This window comes from Artibeus jamaicensis, unplaced genomic scaffold, assembly GCF_021234435.1.
Source record: "Artibeus jamaicensis isolate MK-2021 breed Jamaican fruit bat unplaced genomic scaffold, CSHL_Jam_final contig_484, whole genome shotgun sequence".
NCBI classification, from domain to species: Eukaryota; Metazoa; Chordata; class Mammalia; order Chiroptera; family Phyllostomidae; genus Artibeus; species Artibeus jamaicensis.
In genome coordinates, this window is record NW_026521859.1 from 2,806,599 (window position 1) to 2,827,842 (window position 21,244).

At 44.1% G+C, this 21,244-nt stretch overlaps 1 protein-coding gene across 5 annotated transcripts in view; it reads left to right on the top strand.

The window, feature by feature from the left end:
• Positions 1–21,244, top strand: part of ELOVL5 (ELOVL fatty acid elongase 5) — a 75,589-nt gene that overhangs the window by 45,855 nt on the left and 8,490 nt on the right. For all 5 annotated transcript variants that reach the window (XM_037159565.2, XM_053668289.1, XM_053668290.1 and 2 more), the window contains exons 2-3: positions 338–403; positions 3,536–3,723. In XM_037159565.2, the coding sequence (XP_037015460.2) occupies positions 346–403; positions 3,536–3,723 (246 nt within the window). In that variant the 5' untranslated portion in view covers positions 338–345. The remainder of the gene's footprint in view (positions 1–337; positions 404–3,535; positions 3,724–21,244) is intronic.

Consider the following 21,244-nt stretch of genomic DNA (forward strand, 5'->3'; position numbering starts at 1 on the left):
AGGTTGGATCTGCTGCTGTCTGCCACCTCCCAGTCCCGCCCTCCGCTCCTCCCGCTGAGATTGCAGCTTCACCGGAAGAGTGTTCACAGAGCTGGGAAGCAGAGTGTAGACTGGCACTCCTAAAGGGAATTCACGGGGCTGTGTCTTTCCTTCTGATTTCCAAATTAGAACTAGCACATAAGTTACCTGTGTGTTAAAAAAAGAATTTTAGCATGAGGAATTTAACCTAGTCCATAGCATATTCTTTGAAAAGAATGTGTTCCTGTTCTTTTATGAAAAAATACTACGTAAGAAGCATTTTGAGTAGAGCTTAATGGTTTTTTTTTTCTTTTAATAGGTTTTAAAATGGAAAATTTTGATGCATCACTTAGTACCTATTTCAAGGCATGGCTAGGCCCCCGAGGTAAGGTGGTTTTTGGTTTCACTTACTCTCCCTCCCTGCCCCCCCACTTCCCTGATATAGCTGCTTGTAAATAAATGTTGCACCCTGAGATTCTAGAAAACATCAGTGTTTTCTATGATAAGACAAATGCTGTGTCCTGGATAACTAGGGGCTTGGAGAAGTCCTCTGATGTCACTGAAATGGTGAGTGTCCCCAGGCTGTTGGAGCAGAGAAACAGCTACTGTGACTGCTTGCTTTAGCTGGAGATCAAATTATGCTATACAGCTTGTAGCCTGAAAATGCCAGGATTTCGCCATGATCACCTGTGTGTTTGCCTCAGTTCTCTGAGTCTCCAGCTGAAATGGCTTCCAAAATGCACTGCCACACTAGCAATTAAAACAATTCTTTGCCTTTTACCATTTTTAGGGCTTTTTAAATGTCCTTTCATGTTGTTTCACATCAGCAAGTAAATAAACACTTACAGGCATCTTTTATAGTCTTTTAGAAAGTAAATCAGCTCCACGTTGCTTTCCTTTAATGTCATCTAAAACATCTTTTTAAAAAAAAAATTCTCACTCAAGGGTATGTTTATTGATTAGAGAGAAGGGAACATCGATGTAAGAGAAACATTGATCAGCTACCTCCGTATGTGTGACTGGGGATGGAACCGTAGCCTTTCAGTGTATGGGATGGGGCTCCAAGCAAACTGAGCCATCTGGCCAGGGCTAGAATGTCTCAGTGTCTTACCTATAAAGAAAGAACTTTTTAGGTTCACAGAAAAACTGCAGTTTTAAAACAGATCCTTTAAAAAATTCTCAGTTTCACTTGTGATTATTAAAATACAAAACAAAGTAGCAAAAGACTATTTGTATGGCAGAGATGAATCATGTGTGATACCATTTGTAATGATAATAATGAAGTAGAGAAGGTCTAAATTGGTGTAATCTTTCTGGAAGGTAGTTGTGTCTTCTGTTGAAATTAAAATGCACGTGCCATTTGACTTAGCTGTTCTACTCTTAAGAATTTATGCTACAACCAATGCAAAGATGTGTATCAGGATGCTCCTTGCAGCATTGCTTGTGAAAACTGGAAATAACTTGGATGCCCATCAGTAGGGGACAGGTTAAATAATTTGTACACAGCTAGTGGAAAAGAACAAGTTAGATCCATCTGTATATTTATATGTGCTTGTGTTGGGACGATGCTTTATGGAACCCAAAAATTCAATCTTAAATGGCTGAAGCAATAATAAAACTTAACTAGCTTGCATTACAAGGTCAGGCAACTCCTGTACTTTTCAGGGGCTGTATGTCATTAAGTAAGAATGCCTGTTCTTGTCATTTTCTACTTTGCATCCTCAGTACATCAGCAGCTTTGTCCTTAGAAAAGGTGTCCATACGCTCCATGGTTTGAGGATGGCAGTACCTCCAGAGGAGGGAGAAATCACATTTGCATGGGTTTAAGAACCAGGAAATTCTTCCTCAGAGCCCTTTTCCAGCTGTCATCTTCTCAAAGCTTCATGTGCCCATGTCTGAACCAGTCACCTGAGAGTGGGTCAGGATGACCTTGATCAGCTAAGTCCCTGAGGATTTCCCACCTGGGCCTGGGCCAGGGGCCAGGGGCAGGGGTCAGGGCCAGCCACCCAGGAGGGTACTAGGCATTGTAGAGGGAGGTTGGATACTTGCTAATATGGAAAGAGGAAGATCTGTTACAAAATTTAAAAAGCAGGTGCAAACAAAGCTCTAAGTAAAAAGAAATGGGAGATGTTTGTGCATTTATTGTTTGTGATACATAATATACACACAAACCTGATGTCAGTCGCTAAGTGGAAACTTGTGTTCTCAGAATTGACAGCTAAAAACAAAGTGTTCAGAATCCCCTTGTTAAGTTCACTGGGGCCAGCCACTTCCCTGAAGGACTTCTGAGAACCAGTAGTTCAATAGAACTGACGGAAGCACCCTGAACCACCCTAGCACAGCTAGTAGGAGACAAGCCATCTCCCTCTGAAGCCCAGGAAGAAAGCCAGGAACGCTGGAGAATTTAAGGTGTCTGCAAGAAAGTAGACTGACAGTAGTTCCCCCCAGTACACAGAGGCTTGTTTTTCAAAGACAAGAGAAAAAGCATTGCAGAGATAGCAAGATGGTCCAGCCAGGAGGTCAAAGAAGGCCAAAGGCTGTCTTCACGAACAACTTCTTCTCGAGGATGCAGGAGGTGGAACCTGCATGTGCCTTGAGCTCCAGAGTGCGGGGCCCTAGAGAAGCCACAGGTTTGGGGGCTCACTACAGCAGGAGGTGGAGGGGAACATGCTGCAGAGATAGCTTCCTGGGAGTCAGCCAGAGAGGAAGTTGACTTGCAGTGGACAGATAACACCCGTAGAGGATCTGACTGCCAGGGACTTTACTCCCATCCAAGGAGACGTCTGTCAGATGGCTGCAGGCCGCTGCTTGGAACGACTTCCCTTTTCCTCATTCCTGCCTAGGAAAAGAGATGGACTCCAGGGAGGTCTCTCCTATACCAGTAGATCCCTTGAATCCTTGTAAGTCTTCTCTCTCAAGCTTCTACTCCTCACATGGTTCTTACATACCTTAAACAGTCACTTACTGATCATTGCTGCTTCACCCTCACCTAAAAAAAAAAATCAGTGTTGACCATTGCGCTCACAGCAGATGCCGCCCGTCTACTCAGTGACCATCAGTAAGCTGGCTAAATGGCACATTTTCTCGGAGTCTGCACATGCTGGGAGGACTTGCTGACTCTTGGCTGAGATAGAGGACTTCACAGTTCCCAGACTGCCATTCTAGGGTTTCGTTACCCCATGCATAATTTAACAAATTAGGTTAATAAATCCTGTGAGTGGAAAATTCAGCTTTCTCCTCCCTTTTAAAAAGATTTATTAGAAAGGATTTTTAAATTATTTTATTTAGCAAAAACCATACGTAATATACACATTATTGTTCAAACATGTAACAAGCAGCTTCACCTTGTACGACCCAGATTGAAACCTCATGCTTCCTCTTGTTGTCTTGCTGATATTAAGAATGTTAGGTAAGTTATAAAATGGTGGTCAGAGAAATTTTTTTTACTATTTGAAAAGTGTAGTGTTTTTTAATATTTATTACTCACTAAATATCATTCCTGTATTGTTTTTTCCAGATACCCGAGTGAAAGGATGGTTTCTTCTGGACAATTACATACCTACTTTTATCTGCTCCCTCATATATTTACTAATTGTGTGGCTGGGACCAAAATACATGAAGAACAGGCAGCCCTTCTCCTGCCGAGGAATTTTAGTGGTGTATAACCTTGGCCTCACGCTGCTGTCTCTCTACATGTTCTGTGAGGTAGGTTAGAGGTTGACACAGGCTTCCTCGCCCCTAACTCGTGCACCGTCCCGAACTGCATTCCTCAGTGAAGAAAGGACGGCGAGAGAACTGGGCAAGCAAGTGCATTCATGCCATTTGAGTATGTTTTAAAAGCGATTTTTCAAAATGCCAGACCTGTTTGTACAAATATGGCTTCTGTTTGTACAAATAGCCTTCGCTGTTGATTCTCCTGTTTCATTTTGCATTTAGAATTAAAATAAATATTTCACAAGTACTCCTATGCAAATGAAATACAGAGTGGGAAATGAACAAAGTATAAAAAACCGAACTATAAGCATTTTATTATTAAGCATTTAATAAATAGTTCTTGTTTGGGGTGGGGAAGAAGGAAGTGGGTGTTTCTTGAGTTTGGTCATGTTTGTGGTAAGTCAGCCTCTCTCTCCCGATCTGATCACTGTAAATAGTTTTGAGATCTGATTTTTTTATAAGCTAAGAAGAGTGGATATGAGCTCTGCTGTTAGGGTTGGAATGGTCTGTGAATGTTCAGACCCTGGTATTTTATGTAACTGAAACGTGGAAAACCACCTTCAGTGATCTCAAAGGCAAATGTAGCTTCAGTGAAAATGAAAGTCAAAGCAGAATCAATACCACGTCCTTCCTGTTTTGCAAAGTGTAGTAATATAGCCTTTAAAGCTACAGGGCAGTGGGGCCATCCCTCCTGTGGTAATAAACACAATTTGTGTGCAGTTTTAGGGGAAGGGCTACACCTTTCAGGCTTACAACACAGATGTTTTACAATGCAAAACTATTGCTGTGCCTCTGGGGTGGAGAATTTTAAGCCATACATAAACACTTTTAAGCAGTCCTATTTAAATTGTTAACCTTTTTGCAGCTTTAATTCTCCAAGGAGTAGTAAAAAAAAAAAATAAGGGGAAGAGGGGAATCTTAATGTTTAAAGAAAAAATAAATTTACCATCAGCCCCAGGCTGCACTGTCTGCCCGTCTGCCTAAGGCTGAGTGTGAGCATGGCTGCGGGTGTAGCAGCTGTAGAAAGCATTGCGTTTGATCAGCAGAGGTATTGCAGCTGTGGATGATCTGTGTCCTGTTTTCCCACGTGTGTTTCAGAAGCCATGGCAAAGATTCTGTGACTAGAACAATAGATGCTACTATCATTACTTATATTCTTCACAGTCTGTCAAATACTTACAAGTCGTTTTTTGCTTTTTTGTGTCCTATTCCAGAATGAAGGCAGTTTAACTAGCCTCCAAGATGGATATTGCAGGACGGAGGCAGGGCCAGTGCCCGGGAGTGACTCCTGGGCCCAGCCCCGTGCGCATCTGTCTGTGTCGAAGGGACAGAACCGCAGCAAGCTGTCAGGTGTTTCAGAGTGAACTGTTTACTTTCCCATAGTTGATAGATGATAGAGCTGTTTCCTTAAGAAAGCTTTTATAGAGTTTGTTAATATATTTTAACAGTCATCTAGAGAAAAAATATTTAAGATTATTAAGTCTCATAGAACTTAAGCATCTGCCGTAAATGTTTTTTTAACCCTAGAGATAGAGCTGTAACTTCATAATTTAACCTCTTCAACAGATAATTTCTTGGTGAAGAGAGGAGGCAAAGTGCTGTATACATTGCAGCTATGCATAAGTGACCGACTTAGGGGGTTCTGAGGGCGTTAGAAGAAGGAGAATAGATTTTCTGCCAGCAGCTCGTACTGAGCAGTGCCCCAGCAGTTGACCGTAGGGATTTAAGAAATATACAGAGGAGGGAAGTAACAGTTTTAACTCACAGTTTAAAGTACATAGAGAAGTAATAGGTAAGGGGGCATTAATTCCTTAAATGAAATCGAGATTATAACCTCTACCCAGATCAGATATGCTTCAGTTGGAAATAAGCCCTGGTACTCCAACTTCAATGATGTTTACACATGGGGGTTTTTTTCTGACCTTTTTTCCGTACTTATATAAACTCATCAGGAATACTGTCAGAACATATTGTTTGTCAAGTTTTTAATTTCACTTTAGCGACTGGTTTTTCTTCTTGAACTTGGCACGTATAGCCTAGTGAGTACTAAAACGTAGGAGGGCAGTCGAGGAGCCCAGCGGGGCCCCCTTCAGAGAAGGATCCCAAGAGTTAGAGCCTTCCCTGTGGCCACGCGCCGGCAGAGCCCTCACTGTCCGCCTCCAGGGTAAACCCTTTTGCTTATCTACATATTTGGGGTTGTCAGGAATTGAAAAAATAAATACGTAGTCTTTGATATTCTTGTTTATTTAATCCTGTGGCATGAATCCACAGCTGCCTTTGCGAGTTCTATGTTAAGACAAATAAAATTGTCACCGAAGCCGACTAGGAGAAATCTTAAAAAGGAAAGGGGGGGGGGGACACAGAAACTTTAAAATTGTTAGAAGAAAGTAAATGACAGTTTTAAAATTGAGTCGTTTAGTTTAAAATATAGGGGGAAGTAGACTTGTTCATAGTTTAGGAAGAAATGAAAAGGAAACGGTGGCTTTACTCCTGATTATCTCATGAACTCAGTATTCATTTACAGGAAAAAGGTCCTAGATTCCTGATTAGAAGTATGTTTGGACAGTGGGGTGTTTTAGATGGAAAGTACGGGACTTTATGGCAAGCCGTTTAGTTTTTACTTGCTCAGTTAGGTGCTAAGATCACAGTCAGTGGTGAAGGCTCAGAAATTTGAAGTTATAGAAGAGAAATAACTTAGTTTGCATTACTCAGCTTTGTGAAACTTCCCTCATAGCAAACATAAAAGTCTTGTGTTCCTTTCTTCCCCCAGAGATTCAGGACATATTGCATCTGAATAAATGCCCCACTGTTTGTTTGTTTTTTTTAATTTTTAAACTATCCACATGTCTTGTTCCCAAGCTCCAGATTGGGAATCCCCACCTACCCATCATGAATTTGTGGCTTTTCTGAATTATGCAGTATACACCCAGGCTGGACTTGAGTTTCCCTTGGCCTACCCAGCAAGCTGTCCCAGCCACTTCTGACTCCTTTGTGTTAACATATCACACATGGGGTTCCCACTTAGGCAGCTGCTCTGTCCTGATGTGGAACCATTTTGGTTTGTCTCTTCTCTCCTCTTTACCCCTGGCCTCACCACTCTAGGCAAAGAGGATCTAAGTGCTCGATTTGCAAGAACATCCAAGAGGGACTGTTCCTGTTAATCAGCCTGCTTCCATGCCCTGGTGCTGGGACTCATCAGTAGCTGCTGGGGGCAGTATTGCACAGCCCGCGTGGCTTGGAACTGAGATAACGGCCCGCTAACCTTTCCTTAGGAGGAAACCCTGAGCTTTCTTAGCCTGTCCATTATGCCCAGCACTGCTAGGTCCCCTCTGCCCCCTCCACATCAGGCTCTTTCATCTTTGGTCCCTACCCCTTAAAAATCCCCTCTTCCTTTCTGACCTAAGCCTACTTCAGTTTGACAACCTCCATTTCATTTCTGAGGATTCTCTCCGAGATCGGTTCCTCCGTGAAGTTGTGAGAGGACTCAGCTGCAGAGCAGTGACTTTTCAGTGGGGTTTGCTTCTCCGTTCCTAAGGATCGGGACACATTCCTTTCCGTTAAAGTGCTCTGGTAGACGTGCCCTGTAGCATCCTTTCACACAGGGTGAGTGTTGTTACAGTGGGTCTACACGTCTTTGTCTCCCCTTTGTTGGTACGGTCCACCAAATGTGGCCTGAGCATTAAGCCAGGAAAAAAGCAAATGCCAGAGCCATCATTCTACTTTATTGAACAAAGACAAATCACAGATTACAGACAATGTTATTTTTTGAGTATTTATGTGTTTATCCCCCTTGCAAGTAGAGCTGTGTGTTGTAAGTTGCGTGAAAGAATTCTCTCACACACATATTCAGAACATTTAAAATGTAATTTTAAAACAATGATTGACAGCTAACTGGAAAGATGAATCTGGATTCGCACAGATCCAAAACTTATTCTTTCTTTCCCTTTGCAATTTTCATATTAAATTATAATTTTGAACTATAAAATATGGAAAATAAAATTACATAAATGATGTCTATGCATGTAATATACTGACATTTTCTTATTGGTTTGAATTTTTGTCTATAAAATATAAAATGCATTTAAAGTACAGCTCCTCAGAATGTAAATTTCTTCTGAAGTTCATGTATTTCTTCTCTGGAATGTGTAATAATATGCTTTTATTACATATGTATGTATATATGTATGTATGTATACATGATAATATATAGCATATTCTGAGACAGTTTCTTAAAATTCACACAGCCCAGACTGGTGTGGCTCAGTGGATTGAGCACAGGCCTGTGAACCAAAGGGTCACCAATTCCCAGTCAGGGCACATGCCTGGGTTGTGGGCCAGATCCCCGGTAGGGGTTGCACAAGAGGCAACCACACACTGATGTTTTTCTCCCTCTCTTTCTCCCTCACTTCCCCTCTAAAAATAAATAAAATCTTAAAAAATAAAACAGTCAGCACTGGCCTGTGAACCAAAGATTTGCTGGTTCGGTTCCTGGTCAGGGCACATGCCTGTGTTGCAGGCCAAGTCCCCAGTTGAGGGCATTTGTGAGAGGCAACCATACATTGCAGTTTCTCTCCCTCTCTTTTTCCCTTCCCCTCTGTCTAAAAATAAGTTTTAAAAATCTTTTTTTAAAAAAAGCCAAACATTTAAAATTTTTACATAAATGGTGTACTGTTTATACTTTTTTTCAAATAACTTTCTTCAGGCAACATTATATGAGGTCTGTCCAGAAAGTATCCAGCCACGTAATATGAAACATGCATTTATTTAAAAAGATACAAGAAACATTGCACATAGAACGATGACGCCTCAGTCCCTTTCAAAGTAGGCGCCTTGGGACCTCACACAGTTCTCCCAATCACCATCAGCTGCCCTGTCTTATTTTCGTGAATCTCATCAATGGTCTGAAATCTCTTCCCTTTCAAAGGTGATTTCAGTTTTGAGAAAAGCCAGGAGTTGCAGGGCACCAAATCTGGGCTGCAGCAGGGCTGAGTTACCTGAGTGATTTGATGTTTTGCCATTAAACTCTGCAGGAGACATGATGCATAAGAGGGCGCATTGTCCTGATGAAGCTGCCAATCAGCAGTTGCCCGTAGCTGCAGCCTCTGAATCAGAATAGCATCCATGGAGGAATGTTCAAGCTTAATGCAAAATGTGATGCAGATTTGTTGCTCTGTTCAGTCATTTTGAATGCAGTGGTCACACAGTGCACGTGCTCACCCTTTGGCTCCTCCCACCCCACTGGCTAATACAGGGCACATGCACATTCCAGGCCACTCTCCGTGGCTGCCAGGTTACACTGATGTCACACAAACCATTCTTGTTATGTTGACAATGGCTGTACTTTTTACAGACCTCGTATGTTGAGATGAATCATCTCAAAATACATATTTTCAAGTTGGATCTTAAGGATTTAAATTATTAAGTTTAACTTCTCTGTTGTTATTTTAGTGTCAGAATTTCTTATACAGTTTTATCTGGGTTTGGGGGAGGTGAGGGGATGGACATAGTTTCCAGGTAACAGTCGTGTCAGATGTCCTTGGACGTGACTCCTTGTGACGGTGGCTTTGTGTTTACCAGATATACATACAGGAGTTTAATGGCTAGATCTGACAGTCTCTTGCCTTTTAGTGGGAAAATTTAATGCATTTTCATTTAGCATATTAATTATTTATTTGGAATAATTTTAATCTTTTATGTGTGTACATGTTTTGTGTGTCCTTTTTTTTCTTTTCTGCTTTCTGTTGGCCATCATTTTACTGATTTATAAGTTATTCATTCTAATTCTGTTAGTTACCCGTAAGTTTTTAACATGCATTGTTGACTCAATAATGTCTAAATGATTATTTCTATTTTCCTGAATAATACAAAGACCTTAGAATATTTCATCTCTGATTCCCCATCATCCATGTTATTGTCAGCAAGTGTTTTGGCTCCATCTCTACCTAAGGTGCTAAACTGTCATCTTTATCACAATCGATACTTAGTGATTTTTTTTCCTGTCTTGATCTGTGAAATCCATTCTTTCCTTAGAGGTTCAGTTTTCTTCTGAAGTAGTTCTTTTATCTGAAGGATAAACTCTGTAAGTCCCTGTCTGATACAATTTTATTTGTCTTTATGCTTGAATAGTATTTTAGCAGGGCATAGATTCTACATTAACAGTTCTTTTTTCTCAACAAAGAGAAAAAAGTTATTTCTTTTTATTCTAAAGAAGTATTTCAGCCCTGGCTGCTGTGGCTCAGTGGACTGAGTGCCGGCCTGTGACCCAAAGGGTCACCGGTTTGATTCCCAGTCAGGGCACATGCCTGGTTTGCAGGCCAGGTCCCCAGTCAGTGGGGGACACATGAGAGGCAACCACACATTGATGTTTCTCTCCCTCTCTCCTTCCCTTCCCCTCTGTCTAAAAATAAATAAATATATATATATATATTTTAAAAAAAGAAGTATTTCATTTTAAATACTTCTTTAAATGAAGTATTTATATAAATACTCCTTTAAATAAAATAAAGTTATTTCATTTTATTCTAAAGAAGTATGTTACAGTCTCATTGTTCATTTGTAGGTAATCTTTTTCTTTCCCAGTATTTTAAAATTACATTTAAAAATAAAGTAGTATGCCTAGTCATTTACTTTTATTTATCTCACTCATGGTCTGCATGCCTAAAATCTGAGAATTGGTATGCTTTATTAATTTGGGGAAGAACTCAGCATCATCTCCGTGACTGGGGCCTTTCCTCCTCCACCGCCTCCCAGAGCTCCTGTTAGACGTGTGTTGGACGTTCTCGGGCCCCAGGTGTCCTCTCTCGTACTCGTTGCAGCTCTGAATCTTTGTCCTTCATTCTTCTAACTCACTCATACTGAGTTGTCTCATCTGCTCTTTCTTCCATTTCATTTACTTTTACTTTCAGTGGCTAGTTTATTTCTAGATGTTCACTGCTCATTCTTTTTTCATTCTGTAATGTGAAAGACTGCTTTTCTCCTCCATGATCTAATGACAATGATCTCTAAACTTCACCATTCACTATATTGCTTTTAAAATATTCTTTAAAAAGTCTTCTTTCAGGAATATATGGGAGGTCATGCCTCTGGGAATAATTAATGAATCTACATTAAAGTTATTTACCTTTTTAAAAACAAAAAACAGAACAGTTTATCAGGTGTCCTGTTAAGCATCCAAACTAGTATTGCTGGGGTCATCTCAAGTAAATGCGGCTTCCCCAAGTAAAAGAAAGATTTGGAAGGACTTGAATGTGAGCTTACTCTTTTCAAGGTAATTTTGGGGGGAACCTTACTTTATAATTAAGCATCATGATGTTGGAGTTGTGTTGGTGTGATTTGTGTAGCGTTTCTGTGTTTGTGTCAACAGTGGGGGAGCTGGTTCTTCCTTTGTTCAATTTGCTGTGTTGCCAGAACCAGAGATCAGCATTTTTGAAACTTCTTTTCAAGGTTTCTGGTGCTGCGTTATTGGAAAGATGAAAGGACCTGAGTATGTGCCGGGGCAGGGGTTTCGCTTGTGCTCCCCCCCCTCTCTGTGACTGTGGGGCGGGCGATGTCGGAGACCTCCCCAGGTACCTGACAGGCACTTCCTCCCGGGACTCTGGCTTTGAACGGCCTTGACAGGACCACAGAGCAGTTGCTTTGGAAACATTATATTCTAAACTGTCTTGTTTTTCTTTCCCTTCAGGCTTTCCTAAAATAGGTATGTTATTGTGGGAAAATGAGATTTGGAAAAACACTTAAAAGATCTTGCAACTGATTGAATTTTACAAAAACATTATTTGCCAAAATCCTTTGAAAAAGTCAGTATGAGGCTTTTTCCCATTTAAGAGAGGTACAGAAAGGTTGAAACACCTGGTGCGATTGATACTTCTAAGGCCCAACCATTACCTAAAATACTGTTCACTTTTTATTCCCTTACTACTGCAATTCCTTGCTCAGAAAGACGCGCAGGCATGGCAGCACTCCACTGTTACTTGCCCCTCAGTTCATCTGGAACTGCCCTGAGGCAGTGCTGCCAGTGGGTTGAATGGAGAGAAGGGTGTGGCCCAGGCAGCGGTCTCCTCATCCCCCACGCCCAGGGGTGGAGGAGGGGATTGCTTTCAGTAGAGAGGCAGCTTTGGGGTTGTTCCAAAGCTTGGCCTGACTCCTCTAAACTGACCCTGTAGATCTTCGGTCACACAGCTTTGCAGCTGGTGTAACAAGGAGCATGTCACTCTACAACCTCACAACTAAAGCAGCCTTAGGCTGCAAAGCCAGAGTCAGTAGGTGGGTTGGAGATGTCTCTGTGTAAAGGATGCTCTTCTGGCTGGGCGTCTGTGCACAGCAGGAGCAACACCACTTCAGACCTAGTCATGGGCCTTCGGGCATTGGAAACAGAAGACATGAGCATTTGGCTAGAATGGTAGCGAAGACACATATAGTGCCCGCCATATGCCAGGTCCTAGGCCAGCTCATTTAATGTTCACCACACTGTTACTGTCCCCTTCCAGCAGAGAGAGAGTGCCAGATAGACCTGGGATCCAAGTGTTTGCTCCAAACCACTGGGCAGCACGGCCTCAAAATGCTAAGTCTTAGCTTGAGGTTTTTCTCTCCCCAGCTACTGAACACCCCCATGGAATATAAAATGAATACTTCTTACCTGGTGTGAGGGAGCAGTCTATCTGAAATCACCTCTCAGGATGCCTGAACAGAGAGAAAAGGACTGCCAGCATGAGAAGGCAGGGCCGAGAGTTCAGGGAGAAATGCCAAACATACCTGCTTCAGGCTGGGCTGAGGACAAGCTGTTTCTTTGTGCTTTGTTCTAAAGAATTCTCTAGTGCACAGAGCCGGTCCTTATGACTGGATCAAGAGTATTCCATTCAGCTATAACCCAGTGGCCATAAGGGGAGGAAACACTTTCAGAGGTCATGGGTGTAAAATTGTCTTAATGAGCATCCTTATGCTCTGCACATGAAAGATTTGCAACTTAATACCACATGCTTCGACCTGACCCTCTTTCATAATGGCAGTGCTGAATTGGCCATCTAAACCCTAGAGGGAATAGGTACATTTAATTTTGTAGTAGCTAATAGTTCATTTTAAACCAAGCATCTGCTGAAGATAAAGATGCAGCTCACAGAGCTTCTTTTCCACAGAATTCTTCATGGGTAGAGTGTTCCCAGTGTGCTCTTATTAAGGATGCAAAAACAGACAAAGAAGGTCAAGGGAGCTGGAACTGCCGCTTAGAATTGTATTTTTACTGAGAGTTGGGACTCCTGAGTGCAAGTCCCAGCAGTGCCTGCAAGAAGCTGTATGACTTCAGGTCACCGATACAATGTCTTCTCTGTTTCCTTATTGAAAACATGAGCTTCTACCGGGTCTAAAAAGTATACACTGTGAAAATGTCCACCCCCCACATGCATGCACACACTTTTGGTGGTGTTGCTAAGAAATGTCTACTAAAGGGGTTATCTTGTTACTCTGACACCTTGGATGTTGGAGTGAATGACTGATAAGGGCCACTCAGAATGACATTTTTCTCCTTATTTTTTAAGTGTTTTGAATGACCTTGTTCCTTGAGCTGCTTTGGTAGCATTCCAGAACATACCACAGAAATGGCCATCATGCTAAAGGCTATACCTCATTTGTGGTGGAAGTTTGTGTTAGATGAGAAGAGTCAACCCTCAGCATTAGAAATGAGTCACTCCGTGAACTGCATCATCCCAGACCCAGCAGTGGTGCTCGCCTAACTTTTGTTTAAATGAGAAGGTGCATGAAACCAACCTTTGGTTATCGGATTTGTCTTATAAGGAGAGAAGAAAGCTTCTTGCTTGGTTTTAATTGTTGCTCTTCACATGCTTCTGGAATGATTAAAGGTTGCTTTACTCCAAGGAAGGATGAAGCACACGTGGTTTCCAGTGATGCTGTTTGTATCCTGGTTACTTGGAAAAAGCCAGGTAGGGTAAACACTGCTGCTTCGCAGTAGTCAGTGGTGTTCAGGGAACTGGGCAGGTAGTAGGGAGCTGTTTGTCGTGGCTTGCTTTTTCATGGAAGTACAGTCCTGCCCTCTTTTGAGCTGGTCCCCAGAAGCCCTTCCTTTCAGTGCTTTACCTTTGTTCGGCCTCTCCAGCCTCCTGGGCCCTCGCCCCCTGCAGTGGATTTTCAGGGACTGACCGGAGCAGCTTTAGAAAGAAGCCAGGCCTGAGCCGTGGAGGGAAACAGTGGCTGAGGTGTCTGTGACTAAAGCACTGTCTGCTCATTGGCCCTGGAGGGAAAGATTTTATTTCTTTATTTTTAGAGAGAGGAGAAGGTAAGGATAAAGAGGGAGAGAAACATCAATGTGAAGGAGAACATTGATTAGCTACCTTTCTACCCTTAACCAAGGACATGGCCCGCAACCCAGGCTGGGAATCGAACTGGCATCCTTTTGGTTCACAAGCCAGTACTCAGTCCACTGAGCCACACCAGCCAGGGCTCACCAAAGGGTTTTAAAACGTAAAATTCTGTGGCTTTTCTTCTGACAAGGAAACAGAGGGGCAGGACCCTGATTCTGGCCCACTTGATGGAGGATTGCTCTGAGACTCTTACACGTATACAGTTGAACTCAGGCGTTGGTCCTCGTGTGTTAACTTAGTCTAAAGCCAAGGATACTGAAGAATTGAACTGACCACATCACCAGTATATTTCATGAGGACTGGTTTTCATCTTGCAAACAGAATTCAGATGAATGTCATCACGTTCAAGCCTCATTAAAAGACTTTATTGTCTGTCAGTTCCTCCACTTGCAAAGTAAAAACAAAACCTTCTTTCCCTGCAAATAAACCATTAGGCCTAGATCCGGGGGACAAAAGCAGCACCTCGAGCTCTTTGTCGTTAGTTCAGCAAATATTTGTTCGCCACCTCTGTGTGTACAGGTGCCTGGGCTGGGTTCTGTGGATGCAGGAGACACTGTCACCACCTCCCGGAGGAGCTTCAAGTAGACCCATTAACAAAGGGTTTGAAGGGGAGCACAGGAGCAAATAAGAGCAAGACACAGAGGAAGCAGGAGCTTGGAGGAAAGAGAGGACTTCAGGCTGGAGCCCTCAAGGGAGCAGTCATGAAGAAAACAGAAGGAAAGTGGGTTCAGTGTGCTGTTGGCAGGGGAAGAAGGATCAGCTTGGAGGAACGTTGTGGAAGAACGTGTATATCTGAATACTATGCCCAGGACTTAGCATTTCATTCTGAAGTCTATGATGACTCACGGGAGGGTGTTACACGCACGATTCTATGGTTTCAGAGGCACTAAGGCCTCGGTAGACGTGCTGAGTGGCAGCAGCTGTTGATTGGGGGTTGCAGTGAAGCTTGGCGGAGCCCCTGCAGGAGCCTCCGAGGAGGCTGCACGGTGGGCTCTGGGCACTGGGGCAGCCCTGTGCTGGCTTTATGCTCAGTATTGGGGAAGGTCACCACCCCAAACCTAGGTTTGAGTTCTTTAGGCTCCAGAGCCAGGTGTTTTAGACAGAGTTGTTTTTGTTTTGTTGTCATTTATGGGGAAAGGCAAATGGAATTTTAGGTGAATTCGCTTAAAGAGTCGAGGCAGTCCCACCTGGATTCCTTCTGAAAGACATTTTAAAAGAAGGCATGTGTCAGAGGGTACCTTTTTTGCTAGAGGTAACAGACCCCTTGAATTTGTGCCCACCCTTGAGGTTGGGGTAGCTCTGGGATTATGGGGAAGATCTATCATCTTCTTCCCCAGAGAGGTCCCTAGCCTTTCCCCACCAATGTCTGCCAAGGTAGACATTGGTGAATGCAGCCATCGTGCTGCTGCACACACACACACACACACACACGCACGCACACGTCAGTCATTCGCTCATTCGCTCTAGGATTGGCAAGAGCACTCACCCAGGGAATCTTAGAGCACCATGAACCCAAATAGGAGCTGGGAAACAATGATGTAGGTCCTAGAATTTTAGATTCATAAGGTGATAAAATCAAAAACAAACAGGAGAACAATCATGGTAGCAAATTTTTCATTTTGCTAAGTATAATAAAGGTATATTTTAAACTGTACAGATGTATCTTTATGAAAACGTTGCTGTGTTGTCCTTCTCACCTGCAGTAGTCAGTCCTGTGAAAATTTCCTCAGGGACCAGCAGTTCCCATCTGTTCCCTCCGACCGCAGAAGGTAATCCGTGGGTTCCTTCTTTCTGCCTCTCGGCTCCTGAGGACCCACGGGCCAGCAGCCCCCAGCCCCAGCTACGCTTTGCTTTTGCTTGTTTTTCTTTTACATGATTTTATTTTTAAATTACAGCTGACATATATTATATTAGCTTCAGGCGTACAATCCACTGATTAGACATATATAACTTACTGAGTGACCATCCTGGTAAATTCAATATCCATCTGACACTAAACATAGTTATTACAATGTGATCGACTATATTCCCTGTGCTGTACTTTACATCCCTGTGACTGCCCTGTAGCTACCAATCTGCACTCCTTACTGCCTTCACCTTTTCACCAGCTCCTTACGCCCCTCTCACCTGGCAACCATCATAATGTCTGTACCTGTGAGTCTGTATCGGTTCTGCTTGTTTATTTTGTTTTTTAGATTCAGTTGTTGATCGATATGTATTTATGGGCATTTTACAATTCATATTTGATCTTTTTTCCCATTTGATTCTTTTTAAGGAAGACATTTCATGTAATACCTGTTTGGTAGTGATGAACTCCTTTAGCTTTTTCTTGTCTGGGGAGCTCTTTCTATGTCCTTTGATTCTAATGATAGCTTTGCTGGGTAGAGCAATCTTGGTTGTAGGTCCTTCCTTTTTTGTCACTTTGAATATTTCTAGCCAATGTCTTCTGGCCTGCAGAGTTTCTGTTGAGAAATCAGCTGAGTCTTACGGGAGTTCCCTTGTAGGCACCTGTATGATGCAAATGTTGGTACACTTGAAGTTGTCCCAGAGGCGCCTTACACTATCCTCACTTTTTTTTGGATTTGTTTTTCTTTTTGCTGTTCTGATTTGCTGTTCTCTGCTTCCTTATCTTTCCAATCTCTGATTTGATCCTCTGGTTCATCTGCTCCACTGGTGATATACTGTAATGTACTCTGCATTTTTCACTTACTTGTTCTTTTTTATGTCTTCTAGTTCTGTTTTTATGTTTCCCCTCTTTGTTGACGTTTTAAGTTCATCTGCTCTTCCCCTAAGTTCATCGAGCATCCTTATAAGTAGTGTTTTCAATTCTGCATCCGGTAGAGTGATTGCCTTCATTTTGTTTAATTGTTTTTCTGGAATTTTGCATGTTTCTTTGTCTCCTCATTCTGGCTGCCTCCATGTGTGTGTTTTCTATGTATTAGGTAGAGCTACTGTGTCTTCCGGGCTTGGGAGAACAGCCTTATGTAGAAGACGTCCTGTGGGATCCAGTGGCACAGCTTCCCCATTCACCCGAGCTGGGCACCCTGGGTGCGCCTTCCGCACGTGCGTTGTGTTCACCCTCCTGTTATAGTTGAGACTTGATTGCTGTTGGCACGTCAGTGGGAGGGATTTATTCCCAGCCTATTGGCTGCAAGGACTGGTTGTGTGACCACTGTGGAGGATTAGCTGTGCAGGGGTCCCCTCCACCAAACAGGAACTATTTCAGTCAGGGGGGCAGGTGGTCTGGTGCCTGCCGAGTCAGCACCTTGAGTGTATTGCTGGTGGAGGTGGTTGGGTCAGGTCTTAGACATGGTCTGTAGCTGTCCACTGGGCACACGCCTGGGGCCTCTGGGTGGTGCAGGCCAGGTTCAGCTGCTGGCTGTGTTCTGCCCAGGGCCATGTGGCATGAGCTACAGAATGACCTGTGGGTAGCTGCTACATGTGCTGGGCTTAGAAGTGCCCAGTAGAGGCCAAGCTGTGAACACAGGTTGGCTGCCACTAGTGCTGGTCCTGGGGCCCCTCAGTGAGTAGTATGGGGTACACTGAAGCCAGATGCTGCTTGTTTGAGAGACTGTAGGAAAGTCTGAAGCATGAGCTAAGACAGGCTGTTCATATGGAAAAGCCACCGGAAACAGCTTGGGTGGGGAGGGATCTCAGGGAATCGTCAGGGTGGGGTGGACAGTGTGAGCCAGGTTGATGGAGTCTCAGATAGGGGGCCCACCTGCTGGTTCTTTAGGGGGAGGACTCACCAAAGGAACAATGGGCTCTGCTAGTGCTTCTGCCTGGGAGAAAGTTGCCCCTACAGCCCTCGCTCTGATGCCTTCAGTTCCTCCCCATATGTTCCTGATGCCTTTTGAGTTGCTGTCCCTGTGCTGGAGCTCTGAACGAGTGAGTCCAAGTAAGTCCCTGTGCAGGCCCTTAATGAGGAACTGCCCGGGACTCTAGAAGACCTCTGTCTCTCTCAGCTACAATCCATGCTGGTTTTATAGCCAGAAGTTGTAGGGACTTATCTTCCTAGCACTGGAACCCTGGGTTGGGGGACCTGGTGTGGGGCTAGACCCCTCATTCCTCAAGAAGGGATCTCTGCTGCCAAGATATCCCTCCCGATTTTTATCTGCGACACATGGGTGTGGGACCAGCTCATTCCCCAACTTCAGTGTGGCTTCTGCTTTGTATCCTTCCTTGCAGGACTTCTCCCAAGTGCACTTTGGACTCAGGCTTTTTATCTCGATTCCTGGAACTACTTATATATAGATTGGCACATGGTATGCTTATCTGGCCATAACTGTGGAGAGTTGTGTAAGACCGAAAAGATAATATACCGTCTCATAAATTGTCTTTTGGGTTCTGGTCTTTCAAAGTTTGGATCAGGAAATCTCAACAGAGACATTGTAGAAAATTAGAACCAAACCTTTAGAGATATTTATTCCAACCTCATTTTTAATCCCCCCCCCCCCAGGATATATTTACTGATTTTAGAGAGAGGAAGGGGGAGGGAAGGGGAGAGAGGGGAGGAGAGAAAAGAAAGAGAAAGAAATATCCATCAGTTTCCTCCTGTGCACGCACAGACCGGGGGTCAGGTCTGCAGCCCAGGTCTGTGCCTTGACCAGACATCTGAGCGGCAGCCTTTTGGTGTGCGGCGTGATGCTCCAGCCAGCTGAGCCACCCGACTAGGGCCCACCCTCGTCTTTCACAGTGAAAACAGGTCCTGGGCTGCCTAGATGGAGAAGGTTGCCTGACTGTCCTTGGCACCCATCTTCCTCTTCCTAATCCCAGGTGCTTTTCATCCCAGAGTGATGCCTCCCCGCAGGTGCACTCTGAATCTCTGCGCTGATCTTTGTCCATGGAAACCGACCTTGATGCTTTTTTATGTATAGAAGATGACAAAGCAGAGGGAAACAACAAAAAGGAAATTGATAGAACAGTCAGATTGCAAGCAGGGTGTAGGGTATTCAGTAGCTACACCCACTGCCAGGGTATTTATTTCTGAGGTCAGACTGGGTGGAGGTTTGCCAGTGTCTTTAGACCCTTATAATCCTTCATTCCCTGCGGGTGTCCGAGCTGCTCATCCAGCTAAACTCTGTTCAAGGACGGATATGAGGGAGGCTCTGGGGTCCTATGTTCTCAGTTACATCTTTCTTAAGGCACTGGTAGGCAAATCATTTCTTGCCTGAAGAAAAGGAACTTGAAACCAGTAGCTTTCACTCCTAGTTACACATCAGAATTACCTTGAGAGCTTTGTAAAAGGCTCCTCAAACTTCTGGTTTAATGGTCTGGGGGGAGGTCAGGCATTGGCAGTTTTGGGAACCACAGCTTTCAGCTTATGATTCTCCAACTGTGAAGGCATCACATCACCTGGAAAGCAACCAGCCTGTTACCACACAACAGCCTGTTACCGCACCGCTGGTCTCACACCCAGAGATTTCTGGCTCAGTAAAGTGTAGGGTAGGGCTCTCGATTTTGTATTCTGACAACTTTCTGGGTGATGCTGATGCTCCTTGGTCAGGATCACAGTGTAAACCACAGCATTGGATTCTCAAAGGGTCTGTCCAGGACTCGGAGACCCTGCCTCGATGGTCCATCCCCAGAGTTTTCAGTCTGAAGGTCTGGAATGGCCTGAAGAATTTGCCTGTCTTGTAAGTTCCCATGTGATGCTAATGCATCTGGACTGGGGAACACGCTCTGAGAACCAGGGCCAGGCCTTGGGTTGGACCCCAGGATGAGATCAGGCACAAGGCAGGCCTCCACAGATTTCTCCCCATCTAGTGCCAGTTGGTCACCAGCAGGACCATCCCCAGGAAAATTCAAGGTTGCCCTAGGCTTCGGGGGGAAACAGCTATGGTTTAAAAGAGTAACACTCGAAGGAGTTTGACTAGAGCATAGATAGTGGGCGGGCACAGGGTGGTCAAATCAAAGCTTCCCTCCGACTGTCAGGACGGGCTGTGCGCCTCATCTAGGCCAGGCATCCTGTTGTGCGCACGAGGAAAGTGAGGCCCCACAGTGAGTTGCTGATACTGCAGGTTCGTAACCTAGAGCTTGCGCCCTGACTCTGGGGTCCTTTCTGTGACTCCACAGTGCCTGCTCTGCTGCAGGTAAATTCTGAGGAGTGGGTGCGGCCTCCTCAGACTGCAGTGGTCTAGTCTAGTCCGTGAATCCGGGGATGGCCCAGCAACGGGAACCAGTGAAGAAGATGAGGCTGGACTGAATTGTAGCCAGGCTTGCAGCAGTGGTTTCTGAGTGCAGGCCCTTGTTACAAACAGAGATTGTTAGGGCTCCCACCCCAGGCAGCCTACTGCTGCTGGATCAGAAACTCCCGCCAGCCGCCTGTGATTGAATGTGCCCTGAGCTGAGTCTGGTGCTCTCCCCAATTTGAGAATCTGTGGCCAAGGGAAAGCCTGCTGGTGATCTAGCCTGAAGCCACTGGCAGCAGGACTGGGAGCCGCTTGCAGTGGCCTCAGAATAGAGGATTCTGGAGGAAGCTCAGTAAAGAAGCGTCTCTGAAAACTGCAGCCCGGAGTGACCCCAGGTCCATCCCTTGTGAAATTGAGGCTCAAATCATTTCAACTTAAATTTATTCACTTTCCTATCATGTTTTTTTTGTTTGTTTGTTTTTTGTTTGTTTGGTTTGTTTTTTGTTGCTCGGAGCAAACTCACCTCAGTCAGCCTAGTAGGGGAAAGCCACAAAAATCTATATTCAAGATCAGTTCTGAAGAACTGACACATGTTGTTGTACACATTTATAAGAGCTTTAATGGTAGAAACTTAGACATATAGAGGCAAAGCAGCTGCACTTTGATGCCAGGAAAAATCCACACCTCCCTGGGGATAAGGTCTCTCTTTATAGGGGTTTAATAGTAAAACCATATGGTGGGTAGTCACAAAGACCACCAGAAAGAACAGTGCACGCCTGAGTTAACAAATAAAAACATCAGGTAATTTTCACACTCTGTGTATTATTCATTAACCGCCTTCCAGGGCATGGCATTTATCTTGGGTGGCATTCCCGCTCTATGGGCAGCCAGGAGTTACACAGTCAGAGAGTTAGAGTCCCATATTTCCCCGCCACCTTTGCTGCTGGAGCTGTGTTGCCTCTAGAATGAGCTGTTCTGCACAGCCCAGGGTCCATTTTCAATGATTCTGAA